This window comes from Monodelphis domestica, chromosome 6 (genome assembly GCF_027887165.1).
Source record: "Monodelphis domestica isolate mMonDom1 chromosome 6, mMonDom1.pri, whole genome shotgun sequence".
Taxonomy (NCBI): Eukaryota; Metazoa; Chordata; class Mammalia; order Didelphimorphia; family Didelphidae; genus Monodelphis; species Monodelphis domestica.
In genome coordinates, this window is record NC_077232.1 from 14,227,344 (window position 1) to 14,244,706 (window position 17,363).

Below are 17,363 nucleotides of genomic sequence, written 5' to 3' on the forward strand. Positions count from 1 at the left end.
ACTTATTTTATTTTCCTTTCTACTGCAAAAAGTTCTTTATTGAATATATAGTTTATATAAAATAATTTCTCGTTTGTCTCCTCATTTTCTGCCAAATGATAATCTTGGTATTATAATCATTCTTTCTGAAATCTCCTTAAACTTGTGTTACTGTTTCATTTTTTATAATCAGTCATAATGCAACAACTTCTTTCTATTTCTTTTCCACTGGAATTCTTTTTCTTTATTTTGTTTCACCAAACTATTTGGAAATGTGTACTCTTTTAATTATTTATATTCCGTTTTTCTTCTTTAACTTGAATTTCTGAAGTATGAATTCAAAAATGTCCTTTAATCCTAAATTTACCTTATCAAATATACTATAGTTCTTGGATAGGCTTTTTTCAAATTAAAAAATACTTCTCCTGTTTGAAAGCAATAAATCATGAATACAGATTATACAAAAGATCTTGGAATGCCAGATATCAGAGATATTGGAAAGCAATTCTTGATTTGTTGGAAAGAATATAAAATTTTGAGGTTTTATCATTATCAAGAAAATATCTAGTACATTACTCTTCTGTCATGTCTGACTTGCTTGGAAAAATAGAATTAGAGTGCAGAGTACTAGGTAAAGCTCATTAAGAAGAATTTGACAAAAAGAGAGTGACAGTTTTTGTAATCTTCAAACACATATCCCATTATGTGTTGATTACCAGGACTTTGGAGAGTGAATGAACCCTTCCTTCCTCAATGAGTAACAATCTTCTCCCCTTGCCTTCAGCTCCACCAATTCCTAAAGTGTGTTAATCCTGTCACTGGAATCAAAGATGAGTTATGTGGGGATGGACCCTCCATGACACCTGAGAAATATGATATCCTGAATTTTAGATCATTACCTGACTCTATTAGGACACAGGTGAAAGTTGGAGAAGTGATTCCTCAGGAAAAAGAGTTAAGAATTAATGAAGAGGACATAAAATGGCCAGAAGATTTCCCTCAGGTAAGAGCCAGGTGAAAAAAACTGCTGTCTCTTCATTGGACCTAAGAACTTTCTTGAAGACATTGGGAATGACTAGGACGGGGCTTACACATTAACTTTTCTCTGTTGCTCTCAGTAAGACAGAACCTTGATTTCTCTGATTTTCTTTTCTTTTGGTTTCATATTTTTTTGTTAATTTATTTTCCTTTTTTAACATTATTTTTTTATTTGGTCAATTTTAAACATTATTCATTGGATACAAAAATCATTTTCTTCCCTCCCTTCCTGCCCCCTGTCCCCATAGCCAATGCGCAATTCCACTGGGTATCACATGTGTCCTTGATCTGAACCCATTTCCATGTTGTTGGTATTTGCACTAGGATGTTCATTCAGAATCCACATTGCCAATCATAGCCCCTTGGCTCTGTAGTCAAGCAGTTGCCTTTCCTCTGCATTTTTACTCCCCCAGTTTGTCCTCTGCTTGTGGATATTGTTTTTTTCTTATAGATCCCTGCAGAATGTTTGGGGGTATTGCATTGACACTAGCAGAGAAGTCCATTATGCTCGATTATACCACAGTGTATCAGTCTCTTTGTACAATGTTCTCCTGGTTCAGCTCCTCTCACTCTGCATCACCACCTGGAGGTTGTTCCAGTCTCCATGGAATTCCTCCAGTTTATTATTCCTTTTAGCACAATAGTATTCCATCACCAACATATACCACAATTTGTTCAGCCATTTCCCAATTGAAGGGCATCCCCTCATTTTCCAATTTTTGCCACCACAAAGTGCACAGCTATGACTATTTTCGTACAACTCTTTTTCCTTATTATCTCTTTGGGGTACAAACCCAGCAGAGCTATGGCTTAATCAATGGGCAACCAGTCTTTCAGTGCCCTTTGGCCATAGTTCCAAATTGACATTCAGAATGGTTGGATCAATTCCCAACTCCACCAACAATGAATTAATATCCCCAATTTGCCACATCCCCTCCAGCATTGATTATTTTTTATTGCTGTTATGTTAGCCAATCTGCTAGGTGTGAGGAGGTACCTCATAGTTTTTTTTTAATTTTCATCTCTCTGATTATCAGAGATTTGGAACATTTTTTCATGTGCTTTTTAATGGTTTTGACGTTTTTGACTGAAAATTGCCTGTTCATGTCCCTTGCCTATTTATGAAATGAGCAATGGCTTGATTTTTTGAACAATTGATTTAGCTCTTTGTAAATTTGAATAACTAAACCTTTATCAGTGTTTTTTTATGAGGATTGTTTCCCAATTTATTGCTTCCCTTCTGATTTTAGTGACACGGGTTTTGTTGGTACAGAAACTTTTTAATTTGATGTAGTCAAAATTGTTCATTTTACATTTTGTGACTCTTTCTAAGTCTTGCTTGGTTTTAACATCTTTCCCTTCCCAAAGTTCTGAAAAGTATAGTATTCTGTGTTCACATTATTTACTTATTGTTCCCTTGTTTATGTTCAAGTCGTTCACCCATTCTGAATTTATCTTGGTGTAGCATGTGAGATGGTGATCCAAACCTAATCTCTCCTGTACTGTCTTCAAATTTTCCAAGCAGTTTTTATATAATAGTGGATTGTTGTCCCAAAAGCTGGGGGCTTTGGGTTTGTCATGGACTGTCTTGCTGAGGTCACTTACTCCAAGTCTATTCCACTAAACCTCATTTCTCTCTCTTAGCCAGTACCATATTGGTTTAATCAACACTGCTTTATAGTATAATTTGAGATCTGGCACTGGAAGAGCAAGCTCCTTTGTATTTTTTTTTCATTATTTCCCTAGGTATCCTTGATCTTCTGTTCTTCCAAATGAACTTTGTTATGGTTTATTCTAATTCTGTAAAAAAGTTTTTTGTAAGTTCAATGGGAATGGCAATAAAAAGATAATTTTGCACAGGATAGTCATTTTTATTATATCAGTTCAACCTACCCATAAGCAATTAATGTTTTTTCCATTGCTCAAATCTAGTTTTATTTGTGTTGAAAATGTTTTGTAGTTGTCTTCATATAGTTCCTGGGTTTCTCTAGGCAGATAGATTCCTAAGTATTTTATATTGTCTAAGGTGATTTTGAATGGAATTTCTCTTTCTAATTCCTACTGCTGAGATGTGTTCAAGATCTATAGAAATGCTGATGACTTATGTGGGTTTATTTTTTATCCTGCAACTTTGCTAAAGTTGATTATTTCCACTAACTTTTTAGTTGATTCTCTAGGATTCTTTAAGTAGACCAGCATGTAATCTTCAAAGAGTGATAGCTTAGTCTCCTCATTGCTAATTTTAATACACTCAATTGCTTTTTCTTCTCTAATTGCTCTTGCTAGAGTTTTTTTGTATAATGTTGAATAATAAAGGTGATAATGGGCATTCTTGTTTTACTCCTGATCTTATTTTGAATGCATCTAGTTTATTCCCATTGAAGATGATATTGGCTGATGGTTTTAGATAAATACTGTTTATTATTTTTAGGAAAGACCCTTCTATTTCTGTACTTTCTAGTGTTTTCAATAGGAATGGGTGTTGTATTTTGTCAAATTTGTTTTCTGCGTCTAGTGAGATAATCATGTGGTTTTTGTTGGTTGCTTATTGATATAAGCTTTTTGATTTGCTTATTGAATATTGTCAATTATGTTGATGGTTTTCCTAATATTGAACTATCCTTGCATTCCTGGTATGAATCCCACCTGATTATAATGAATAACCTTTTTACTGACTTGCTGGAGTCTTTTTGTTATTATCCCGTTTAAGATTTTTGAATCTATTTTCAGTAATGAGATTGGTCTATAGTTTTCTTTCTCTCTTTTTAGCCTGCCTGGCTTTGGGATCAGTACCATATTTGTGTCCTAAAATGAATTTGGTGGAACTCCCTCTTTGCTTATTATATAAAATAGTTTATATAGTATTGGGATATTGGGATTAGGTATTCTTTGAATGTTTGATAGAATTCACTTGAGAATCCATCAGGTCCTAGGGATTATTCTTGAGAAGTTCTTTGATGGCCTGATCGATTTCTCTTTCTGATATGGGTTTATTTAAGAATTGTATTTCTTCTCATGTTAATCTAGGCGATTTATATTTTTGTAAATATTCATCCATATCATCTAGATTGTCATATTGATTGCCATATAATTGGGCAAAATAGTTTTTAAAGATTGCCTTAATTTCCTCATCATTGGAGGTGAGTTCTCCCTTTCCATCACTGATATTGTTAATTTGATTTCCTTCTTTCTTCTTATTTATTAGGTTGACCAATATTTTGTCTATTTTGTTTGTTTTTTTCAAAATACCAGCTTCTACTCCTATTTATTAGTTCAATAGTTCTATCACTTTTGATTTTATTAATTTCTCAATTTTTGTAGCTCTAATTTGATTTTCTTCTGGGAGTTTTTAATTTGTTTGCTTTCAATTTTTTTTATTTGCATGTCCAATTCATTGACCTCTGCCCTCCCTAATTTGTTAATATATGAACTCAAGGATATTAATTTTCCCCCTGAGTACTGCTTTGGCTGTATCCCATAGAGTTTGAAAGGATGTCTCATCATTGTCATTTTCTTCAATGAAATTACTGATTGTTTCTACAATTTTTTTCTCTGACTAGATGAATTTGGAGAATCATAATGTTTAATTGCCAATTAATTTTTGATTTGTCTCTCCATGTACCCTTACTAACCATTATTTTTATTGCCTTGTGATCTGAAAAGTTTGTAATTTATTATTTCTGCTTTTATGAAGTTATAAGCCAAGTTTTTATGCCCTAGTATATGGTCATTCTTTGTGAATGTGCCATGCACTGCTGAAAAGATGGTGTATTCCTTTTTGTCCCAATTTATTTTTATCCATATATCAACTAACTCTAATTTTTCTATGATTTCATTTACCTCTTTTACCTCTTTCTTATTAATTTTTATTTGATTTATCTAACTTTCATAGTGAAAGGTTCAGGTCTCCCACTAGTATAGTTTTATTATCTATTTCCTCATTCAATTCTACTAGTTTCTCCATTAGAAATTTGGGTGCTATACCATTTGGTGCATACATGTTGATTAGTGTTATTTCCACATTATCTAAAGTCCCTTTTAACAAAATATAATTACCTTCCCTATCCCTTTTAATCAGGTCCATTTTTACTTTCGATTTGTCAGATATCATGATTGCAACTCCTTCCTTCTTTCTGTCAGCTAGGGCCCGATAGGTCTTTCTCAACCCTTTTATTCTGATCTTGTGAGTATCTGCTCTTCTCATGTGTTTCTTGTAGACAATGTATGATAGGATTCTGGGTTCTAATCCACTGTCCTCTTCATCTACATTTTATGGGTGAGTTCATCCCATTCATGTTCAAAGATATAATTGTCACTTTTGAATTCCCCAGCATTTTGATGTCCTTGTTTGTGTAGGTGTAAGTGGGAGGGTAACTGGGGAGGGTAAGTGACTCACATTTAGAGTGCCCCCATGCTTACCTGGTAGTCCTCTGATTTCCTTTTCTTAATACGCTTTTCAAAATCTATCCAATTCATTTATATAATAATCTGAATTCACAATATGAAGAAAATCTTTAAATACCTCAGATCAAGTGGGCAAGCTTGAATGAGAAGGGAAGGAGGAGAATGGAAATTTTTTACCCTCAAAAGAGACCTGTAATACCAAGGGGTAGCTGAGGTAGGAAATCATGCAACCACAGAAATATTTTATCATGAATTTGTCTCCCAAGAATGTCCATGACTGCTTTTAGAGGCTCTTAATAACAATGGTCTTGCATAATGGGAAGAGTGTCAGGAGTCATGGAGACTCTTTTTCTCCACTTCTAATGTGACATCAAATGTTTGCTATCTCTAGACTCTGGGGAATTCACTTCATCCTTTTTCCTTCAGTTTTTATGTTTGTAAAATCTGTTGGAGAAGGAAATTGTAAACCACTCCTGGATGTTTGCCAAGAGAATGCCGAGGAGATTTTATTAAAGTTCAACACAAATAACAAATGACCGATCAGCAAATTAGAATCTTGTGGTTATTTCTTCTTCTGATATAGAACTTGTATATATAGATTCAGTTTTAATTGTGATGGAATATCATTAATCCCACATTCTATGAATCAGCAGAGATTCACATGAATGTCCAAAAATCAGTCTAAGAAACAAGATCAACCATTCAAGTTCACTTGATTCTTATACTGAAGAAGATCAAATCAAACTGAAGTGTTTAATCAATTCATTTCATAATAAACTCTCTAAAGTTTTGACTTCCTAAAAAATTCAGGATTCCTTCATCAAATACAAAAAAAAAAATTGGACTTTTTTAGTGAACAAATAATTAATAAATATTTTTCCTTCAGTGGTCAAAGAATTACTTCAACATTTCTTGTATGAAATGAAGTGCACCTTAGATATATACTGTCATTTATTTGGTTGAAACCATACTGCCTACCCATTAATACTTTTATAAATGGAGGAGCTCTATTGTGTCTTGTGGAGATTCTGCTCATATTTATGTCCTTAGGAAAAGATGATATGGAGTACAAGATGGAAAATTGAGGAAATATCCCTTCAGAAATATATCATCCTGGAATTTCCAAACTTCAAATCTATTATTCTCAATATCTACCACATCATTGCCTCAATAAATCTACCTTTCAAGCATCATTCTTATAACAATATTTTTTTCTTTTCTTTTTTTGGAAACTCAGATTCCAAGTTCTACATGCAGTGTTGCCTGTGGCCGAGGTTATAGGACACAGTCTCTTGAGGGACAGCCCGTATGCTGCTTTGACTGTATCCTATGCCCTGATGGGAGGATTTCCAATAACACAAGTGGGTGCCTAAAGAGAAAGAGTTCTCCCAAGTCATTAACATTGATTTCATTTATTTTTATTTTAGTTTAGTTTTGTGACTTAACATGATGAATTTTTTTCTCACCATAATAATTTGGAAATATTCTGTTATATGTTAGATCTAAGAATATTTACTTCAAATAGCAACATTCAATTCATCACATCTTAGACCTAGATAATTATATTCTAATATTTTCCCTCATAGTTACATTTCATTTGTTCTTTACTTATAAATAAAAACTAACATCATCCTCAGGTTTCATAATACAAGGGAAAACAATACAGAATATATTATAGCAGATTTATATTAATGTGTTAATAATATATCTATAAGATATACATTTAAAAATGTTTTGTAAATTATGGTCAAATGATTTTAAATTTAAACAGTGCTTATTGTAGTAAAGAATATTTTATTTTAAAAATATTCCATTAAACATTTAATACTGTTTAGATATCTATTGATATTATCTGATTTTTAAAAAGATCAATTCATATTCTAATAGCATGCAGTTTAAAACATATTTTAACTGTAATTCTGAAACAAAGATTTCTTAAATTTCATAAAGATAAGGGGAGTTAGAAAGAGAGGATTAATGTATAATATGATTAATTTAAAATGAGATACAAAAAACAGAAAAAAAATAATTCCTTAGTCCACTGATGAGTATTTTGCATTTAAAGAAGATAAAGATTAAAGAATTATTTAATATTTGTTATTTATGCACTTATAAGTTGTTTCTAACCAGTCAATTTCTCTTTTCCTTAACTGCCATTTCCCATTGCTTAGGCAGAATACAATAAATAAGAATGAGAAACACATTTTATGCTGTTTGTTTTTCTTATATTTTTTCATCCTTGGTTGCTATGCTTTAATAAAATAATGAGGGTCTAACATACTAGGAATCCATGACTGCCTCCTTTTCTTAATGGGAAAGAGGATTAAAAGATTATTAATCACATGGTGTTACTATTAAAATGAAACAGAGATACTGAGTAGGGAAATTGCATGTATAAATCACAAAGGGTGACTTGTCACCCTTATTTCTTCTTCTATTGGTTCATTTTTCTTACATATTTTGAACAAGGTTTAACAGTGAGAAAGGTTTTATTTTCAACATTTGCAGATAATGACTAAACTGAAATTCACCCTCTTACTGAATAATGAATTATTCCTAAGTCACCACAGCACTTGAATAAATGCTATTTAATCAAATTTCTTTTTCTTTACACTTCCTCTTGTATATCTCCAAATTTTACTCTCTACTGTAGTCTCATGAGCTTAAATAAAATTTCACCTTAATATGTGCTATAAAAATTTATTTATTCCATTCATAAAGAAAAAATTCTAGATAAGAAAAAGGGTTGTGCATCTTAAAGGTGTCCCCTTTAAGAAATTTAGCTGACAGGTTCTTATTCTGGCCCTTTAAGTAAATCGCATAAAAGTTCAATGAAAAAGAATTCTGGGCTCTTGTTTCTCTGGCAGTCAAAGGGAATTGGAGTGGCTAGACTGAGCTCTTTCTCTGAACAACAGTTGGTGGCATTTGGAAATAAAGAAGAAGAAATTGAAAAAAAACTGAAGAAGAAAACATACCAGTTTATTATTTAAAAGCTTAGTGCCTGAGTTTTTCCTCAACAATTCTGAGAAAGAGGTAGAGATTTGAGGCATACTCTCAAGAAGAACTCCAGGGGGAGCCAGAGAGCTCGTCTGTCAAAATTGTCACAGGCAGAGCTGTCTTTGAAGTTGACTCACACATGGGAGCTGGATTTAGTGGAAGAGAAATTGGTGCTGGCATTTCATAAATTTCTTTAAGAAGATCTTGTAAATTAGTTTGAGGTAGGAAGACAGAATTGAATCTTGAGGTAGTTGAGTGGAGGTCAGTGTAGTTTCTACATTAGTAGACAAAGAAGAAGCTCCAGGAGGAGCAGTTGAGGTTGTGGTGTTTAGTCAAAAGTTTAGTATTAGGGACTTATAGATATTCTAGCTAATTCCTACTTCCTGCTTCCTTTTTATACTTCTCCTTCATAATAAATTCATGTTAGATTTAACTGCCTCCAGCCATTAATCCACTGCCTGAAACCAGTTTGGCCCTGACAGATTTAGCTGCATCAATAGCAGCTTCAGTTTGATGAGAACAGTTGCCTCCAGACCTCCAATAAAAGCCAGTGAATAGTTAACAACTAAGAGCTCATTAATAATAGTTTGGTTATCAATACACCAGCTATTTTTCACCTCTTACTGTTAGCTTCTTGACTTCCATCAGCTGCCTGCAAACAGTAAACCCTGACAGTTTTAGTTTATCAATAAAACTGGGCAATCAACATTATCAATATTTAAAGACAACACATTCAGATCTATTATATTAATAACATCTGGGCATCTTTTATTTAATCATAGCATAAGTATAGAAACTATTAATAGTTCATGTAAATATAGTAAAAACTAGGCATTTGTGTACATTCATATGAAGCAAACTTGGTGAGAGTAATAGTCCCTGAAAATGGAAATGATGTCAATGTATACAATAAAAGTATCATCCTGATGAGTGGAAATCATAAAGAAAGATAGAATTGAAATCGATACTTAAACTGAGAAAAATAATGCAAGAAATAGTTTCCTATTTAAAAAATCACAATATTTATGGAATCTATTCTTAAAAATTTAAATGAGGTTAATTTATAACCCTTAGGTCTTGGAATTATGAATTTGTTATCAAAGATTATTATATAAAACAAAAATTACAGAATAAATTATTTCTCTATTTCATTACTATTGTAAGAATACACCAGATATATAAAGCAATCACTTTAGGCCTTACTATAGATAGTTTAATTTTGGAATGAATCATTGAAAGCTTAATTTTTATTTTATGAAACTAAGGCAGGGAATCAACAATTAATGATTTTTATCCACAAGTAGAGAAGAAGAGAAACTGAAATATAGGTTCATTTTATTGACTGTCTAACATTCTTATTCTTCTCACTTAAAAGAAGGAGTCCACAAGTTAGCCAAGCTTTATGTTGAGTGACTAATGTTGCACTTTACTGGAGTAAGAAAACTCTGCTCTATAAAAATACCATAACATTCACTTTTGTTGTATTCTCAGATGCAGAAGAGTGCATGCAATGCCCTGAAGATCATTACCCCAGCAAGGAGAAAGACAGATGCCTGCCCAAGACAGTGACTTACCTGGCTTATGAAGAGACTCTGGGAATGATTCTGGCCTTTGCAGCTCTCTGCTTCTCCATTCTCACTACCTTTGTCCTTGGAGTGTTTGTGATGTACAGAGACACTCCCATAGTTAAAGCCAATAATCGCAGTCTGAGCTACATTCTGCTTACCTCTCTCACCCTTTGCTTCCTTTCTTCTTTGCTTTTCATTGGTCGTCCTACACCAGCCATTTGCCTCTTAAGACAAACCACATTTGCCATTGTGTTCACTGTGGCCATTGCTTCCATCTTGGCCAAAACCATCATTGTGGTCCTGGCCTTTAGGGCCACTCAACCAGGGAGCAAGCTCAGGAGGTGGTTGGGAACATCAGTATCTTATTTTCTAATTTTCATTTGCACACTTATCCAGATGTGCCTCTGTGGCATCTGGCTGGGTACATATCCCCCATTCCTTGAGATGGATAGGCACTCTGAGGCTTCCTTCATTATCTTTCAGTGCAACGAGGGCTCCCTTGTGACCTTCTACTGTGTCCTTGGCTACATGGGCTTCCTGGCCTTGGTCAGCTTTACATTGGCTTTCCTGGCAAGAAATCTACCAGATACTTTCAATGAAGCCAAGTACCTGACATTCAGCATGCTGGTGTTTTGCAGTGTCTGGATTGCCTTCTTGCCTGCCTATCAGAGCACCAAAGGGAAGGCCATGGTGGCCATGGAGATCTTTTCCATCTTGGTCTCCAGTGCTGGGATTCTCATCTGTATCTTTGCTCCCAAATGCTATATAATCCTTCTGAGGGCAGACAGAAATACCCTGGAGATATTGAGAAACAAAGCTAATCCCTGAGGAGCAATGTGTTCTCAATTTCTTAGAGATGTAGCTCCTTCTTTTTAAGGAATGATTTAAAATAATCTAGCTTTTATTCCATTTATTTTCTGTTATCATCTCTTTCTTTTGTAATAGACTGAAAAGTATTTTGAAGAAAGACATATTGCTTGATCTCTGGATAGGGGTAGAATTAATTTAGTAATTATATTAAATACCATCTAAAGAGCAGAAGCTTTATGTAGAGATGAGGATGAAAATATTTATATAAAAATCAATAAATGATTAAAATAAGTGCTTGGTTTTGTATTCTTCATTTAATAATTTCCATATTTCTTACCCTGGAAAAGTTCATCTAGGATTCTGATATGAAGGTATCTTATTTACAATGTATTGTATCAGGGGTGTATGGGGTGTTCAGAGGGGGGTAGTATCTCTGGTATGGAGGGCTTGTCGTGCCCTCCTAGGGCAGCTCTCCAGCCACTGACCTCCACCTGACACCTAGCTCTCACTTGTGGCTCCTAGTAGCTGCTAGCATGCAGCAGCGGCCACACCCCCGGGCAATGGCTCTGACAGGCTGGCTAAACCTTGTAATTGTAGCCATCAGGTCATCGACCCCTGGTGAACCAGGGCTTTGCTCACCCAGCATGTGAAGACTGCTTCGGCTGAACAGATGGAAGAAACCAATAAGAAGGTTCAACGGCTGAGATGGCAATGCAGGAAAGCACTGTGGAGTGCTTTGGGTGTGTTGGAGCACAAAAGACAACAGGGCCATCCAATGCAGCTGAGGAAGTCTCCAGGTGTAACGACCTTTTGTGCCACTGGACCCAGGCTTCTAACGCCGAGAGAGTGGAACTCTCTGTGTATCGACTCTTCCACTTAAATCTCTTTCATGCACAAGTGTCTTTGTGCACACTCATCTATCCATAGATGAAAACGCACAAAGACAATTGTCATTCTTGGTTACTAAGAAACTACTACCATTATATCAGTCATTATATTTATCGCTTAATATTTGATGAATTAAATATACACAATAAATGATTTTTTCCAGAATAATTGAAGGCAAATTTATTTGTTGAGGAAGATGATTTATCCTCAATAAACAATTTTAAGAAGTTATTATACCTTCCATTCACTCTTCTATTATAGATTTATGGTGTGTGGTGGATAATCCTCTGTCACAGATTCATTGTTCTCTGAATGATACCTTGAATATATTGGAAGCTTTTTTTTTCATTTTAAGACAAAATACAATGAGAAAATGGTCATCTATCCATAAGAATTCAGTTTTCTTTTTTTTCAACTCTTGACTTCTGTCATAGAATCATTAGCAAATATTTGTTCCAACCACTTGGTAAGTTTAATGGAATTAGTGTAAAGAGACTCATCTAGGGTCACATATCTAGAAAGTTTTGGAGGCCATATTTAAAAACAGAATTTGAAAACTATAGCCTGAGTCTCAACCCACTGAACCACTTAGTTATCCCTTTTGGACTTAATTTTTTTGCACTTGTATAATATTTTGCAATTCAATGCTTGCAACGTTTTGTAAAAATTATTTTAGTACTTATTTACATTTTTAAAATCCAAATTCTCTGCTTTTCTTTATTACACCCTCTATCCAATAAAATAGCATGTTTATGTAACACACATTTTACAAGTGAATTGACACAAAAGATGTTTCTATAATAACAGTAGTTCAAAAATTTCCATAAGACATGTAAAATAATCTGACAAATAATGTGATCAATCTACACTCAGAACTCATCTGGACTCTGTCTTGTGTTCGATACAATTTCTCATTATGAGACCTGTAGAATGAAATGAATTTGGTAAGACTTTTTTGTTTATTTTGTCAAACATTTTGTGTAGTATTAGGGTTAGTTATTTTTTTAAATGTTTGAAAGAGTTGAGTTGAGAATCCATCAGGCCCTAGGAGATTTTTCCTTGGGGAGTTCCCTGTTGGCTTGTTAAATTTTTTTAGAATTATTTAAATATTTTATTTCTGCTTTTGTGAATTTAGGCATTTTATATTTTTGTAAGTATTTGTCAATTTCACCTAAATTATATTTGTTGCCAAAAAATTGGGCATAATAGCTCTTAAAAATTGTCTCAATTAACTCTTCATTCCAGATGAGGTCACCTTTTCCTTTTTGATATTGTTAACTTGATTCTCTATAATTTTTATTACATTTATCTGTACTTTATCTATTTTATTTATTTTTTTAAACATTAGGAAATTCATCCACATAACTGACCATATCAGTAAAGAAACTATCAGAAATCACATGATTATCTCAATAGATGCAGAAAAAGCATTTGACAAAATACAACACTCATTCCTATTAAGAACACTATAAAGTATAAGAATGAAAGGGCCTTGCCTCTAAATACTAAAAAGTATGTTCCTAAAAACATTAATAAGTATCACCTACAAAGGGGATGCATTAAAAGCCTCCCCAGTAAGATCAGGAGGGAAGCAAGGATGATCATCATCACCTCTATTATTTAATATTATAATAGAAGTTCTAGCTGTAGCAATTAGTGAAGAAACAGAATGTAAAGGGATCAAAGTAGGTAATGAGGAAACTAAATTATCATTTTTCCAGATGATATGATGGTATACTTAGAGAAATCAAGAAAATCAGCTAAAAAGGTAGTGGAAATAGTTAATAATTTTGGCAAATTTACAGGATGCAAAAGAAACCCATATAAATCATCAGCATTTTAGTTATTTCCAATAAAAATTACCAACAACAGTTGGAAAGAGAAAGTCTATTTAAAATCATTCTGTGCAAAATTAAATATTTGGAAATCTATCTGCCATGGCAAACTGAGTCTTATGGAATTGTGTTGGATTTTTACATTGTTTATAGCAGCTACATCTCTACTGGTTGATCATGGTTAAAATATTGTTTCTGTGATCAATGAATTTGTTCTATTTCTTTAGAACAGTTTATATAAGTATTCTAAGAGTTTCTGAAACTTTTATTATTTCTTACAACACTTTAATAATCCATTACAACAGAGTGGTAAACTTATTTAACCCTTCCACAATTACTGTGATACCATCAGTTTCCATTTTATTGCTACCACTAAAAGAACAGCTAAACATACAATGATAAATGGCTTGTTATGATAATGGAGAAGAAACAGGGACTCTTTTTTTCTCTCCTAAATAACTCTACTAAAAATGTTGATATATCCCCTTCAAATTAATACATGAAGTCCCCCCCAAAAGACAGTGGGAAGACTCCTATGCAAGACCACTTAATGATCAGGAAAGTTCCGTCACCTTAATTTTGGAATGAATCACAGTTTATTTAGTACACTAAAGCAGATTCCGCACCATGAAAGCAGAAGAGGTCTGGGGACAGCTAAATTAGAGGCAAAGACTACTGGAGTTTTTAGTCCCCAAAAGGTACGGTGGTTAGGCAAAGTATCAGGTAGAAATTACAAGGTCCTTTTTCTGACTCTCAGTACAGGACTCTATTGCACTACCTGTGACAAATGTAGGGTATTTGGTCCCAGTAGGAAACTGAGAATTAGCACACAAGTGCTTGTAGTTAGAAAATAACATGAATCTGAGGTCACAGGACGGGTGTAGAAAATTGTAGTTCTCATAGTCCTCAGAAAGTTTAGGAATATATGAAGCAATCATGTCCTTAGATGGTACCATTCTGGAAGAACTCAAAACTTTTAAATTTCTAGTTATAGTTCTGAAAGTACCTAAACAAATACAGTGAAGTTTTTCACCTGAGGAACATAGATCAACTTTAACAGATTTTTTTGAAATGTTAAAACCTAGAAAAAGCCTATAAAATGAATAAAAACAAAAATTGTATAGTGTATATATTTTGCATAGAGTGCTATTTTTGTGATAGGGAAGACACAAACTGATAAGGAAAAAAGAAAATGAATATTTCCATATCCAAAGTCTCAAAAAATTTTCAGTGGGGGATACAAAGTGGGTAAAGCCAAGATGGCACTGTAGTAGCAGAAAAAACTTAGAATCTCTCTCAATTTTCAGCCAAAACCAATCATTACAAAGCATCTCAAAAGGAGAGAAGTCAAAACTGGATGAGTAAAGGGATTCTCCCACTGTACAAAGCATGAAATATTGTCAGAGAGAGGATATTCTCAAACAATAAGGGGCAAAGCTACCCAAGGAAAAATGCAGGCTGACAACCCCTTCCTCCCACCTACCATGCCAGAGTCAGAGACAGGATAGGGAAATCTCCAAATTCTTGGGGGCTGCTGGAAAGCAACAGAGACATACACATAAAAGCTGTACCAATTCATGACAGTATGAAGAATGAATCAAACTCTCTTTGTCTACCACTAAGCAACTTTTAAGTAAATCAATCAAAATCTTAAGTACCCTTACTTAGTCCTAACAAGTCACTAAGTATGAGAATTAACTACTCACTTACTAGAGTGTGACAACTCCAGAGCCCACTGCTCACCATACCACACCCCTCAGTGCTTGGGAAATTGAAAGACTGCAATTGGTTCCCGTGAAGTGGAGAAGGAACAGGATGTGACAAAGAAAAGGACAACAAAGAGTCCTGAACTTCCTGTCCAAAAGATTTCCCCTTAAGACTTATCCTTGAGGATTCTCTTTTGTAGTTCTTCTTTGGAAGACAACTCCTTGGGTTTTTGGACTTCAACTTCAACTTGGAGCTTTGGGCCTTTTGAGTAGAGTTTTCAGGATTGGGACTTCAACATTCAGCTTTGGAGCTTCTTGGAGTTGGGGAGTGTGTAGTTTGGTTACCTGCTGCCTTGGTGAGCTTAGCCCATGAGGGTTTTCTGCATTAGGGCTTTGCCTGGATCCTGCCAGGCTGACTGGTGAGTGACTAGGATTCCCAGGTGGAGATTGGAACTGTGTGGGGAAGTGAGCTCCATTTGACAAGATAAACATTTAGGATAGGATAGGCAGTCTCCTTATCTCTTTCTTTTTCATATTTACTTCTTTTTTACCAATATTCCAATTAAACAAAATTGTTTAAAGCTGAAATAATTTTACTGACTTAAGGGATAATAATCAATGATCACTCTTTTAAAAATGTATTATTTAGTCAAAATTCCAATATAACCATAATAGCAGTGAGACTCAAGGTTTAATAACATGGAGATAGGCCCTGGCAGAGGAGGCAGCAGCATGGACAATTAGGTCATTTTCAAATATTATTCATTGGAAACAATGATATTTTTTTTCTCCCCCCTCCACATACTCCCCTCCCATAGGCAGTGCGTAATACTTCTGGGTATCACATGTGCCCTTGATCTGAACCCATTTCCATGTTGTTGGTATTTGCATTGGAGTGCTCATTTAACGTTTCTCCTCAGTCATTTCCCCTCAACCCCTGTAGTCAAGCAGTTGCCTTTCCTGCTTGTTTTTACTCCCACCATCCCACCATTTGTCCTCTGCTTGTGGATAGTGTTTTTTTCTCCTAGATCCCTTCAAATTTTTCAGGAATATTGCATTGACACTAATAGAGAAATGCATTATGTTCGATTGTACCAGTGTGTCAGTCTCCATGTACAATGTTCTCCTGGTTCTGCTCCTTTCGCTCTGCATCACTTCCTGGAGGTTGTTCCAGTCTCCATGGAATTCCTCCACTTTATTCTTCCTTTGAGCTCAATAGTATTCCATCACGAAAATATACCACAATTTGTTCAGCCATTCCCTAATTGAAGGGCATCCCTTTATTTTCCAATTTTTTTGCCACCACAAAGAGAGCAGCTATGAATATTCTTTTACAAGTCATTTTCCTTATTATCTCTTTGGGGTACAAACCCAGCAGTGCTATGGCTGGATCAAAGGGCAGCCAGTCTTTTATTGCCCTTTGGGCATACTTCCAAATTACCCTTCAGAATGTTTGGATCAATTCACAACTCTACCAACAACAAATTAATATCCCAACTTTGCCACATCCCCTCCAGCATTCATTACTTTCCTTTGCTGTCATGTTAGCCATTCTGCTAGGTGTGAGGTGATACTTCAGAGCTGTTTTGATTTGCATTTCTCTGATTATAAGAGATTTAGAACACTTTTTCATGTGCATATTAATAGTTTTGATTTCTTTATCTGAAAATTGCCTATTCATGTCCCTAATCCATTTATCAATTGGAGAATGGCTTGATTTTTTGTACAATTGATTTAGCTCTTTGTAAATCTGAGTAATTAGACCATTGTCATAGGTTTTTGTTATGAAGATTTATTTCCCAATTTGTTGCTTCCCTTCTGACTTTAGTTACATTCTTTTTGTTTGTACTAAATCTGCTTAATTTGATATAATCAAAATTATTGATTTTACATTTTGTGACTCTTCCTATGTCTTGTTTGTTTTTAAAGTCTTTCCCAATCCCAAAGGTCTGACATGTATATTATTCTGTGTTCACCTAATTTATTTATAGTTTCCTTCTCTATGTTCAAGTCATTTACCCATTCTGAGATTATCTTGGTGTAGGATGTGAGGTGTTGATCCAAAAACAATAAGGGATCAAACAGGGAAATGGCTACAAAGGAAAGCATATCAAAGGAGGGGACTAGGGAGACTGATT

At 34.4% G+C, this 17,363-nt stretch overlaps 1 protein-coding gene across 2 annotated transcripts in view; it reads left to right on the forward strand.

Annotated features, from left to right (window-relative positions):
* The window catches only part of VN2R640 (vomeronasal 2 receptor 640), a 29,241-nt gene extending 18,427 nt beyond the window's left edge, over positions 1-10,814 (forward strand). For both annotated transcript variants that reach the window (XM_016422769.2, NM_001099584.1), the window contains 3 exon segments: positions 764-982; positions 6,659-6,782; positions 9,910-10,814. In XM_016422769.2, the coding sequence (XP_016278255.2) occupies positions 764-982; positions 6,659-6,782; positions 9,910-10,814 (1,248 nt within the window).
* Positions 10,815-17,363: the final 6,549 nt, after the last annotated feature.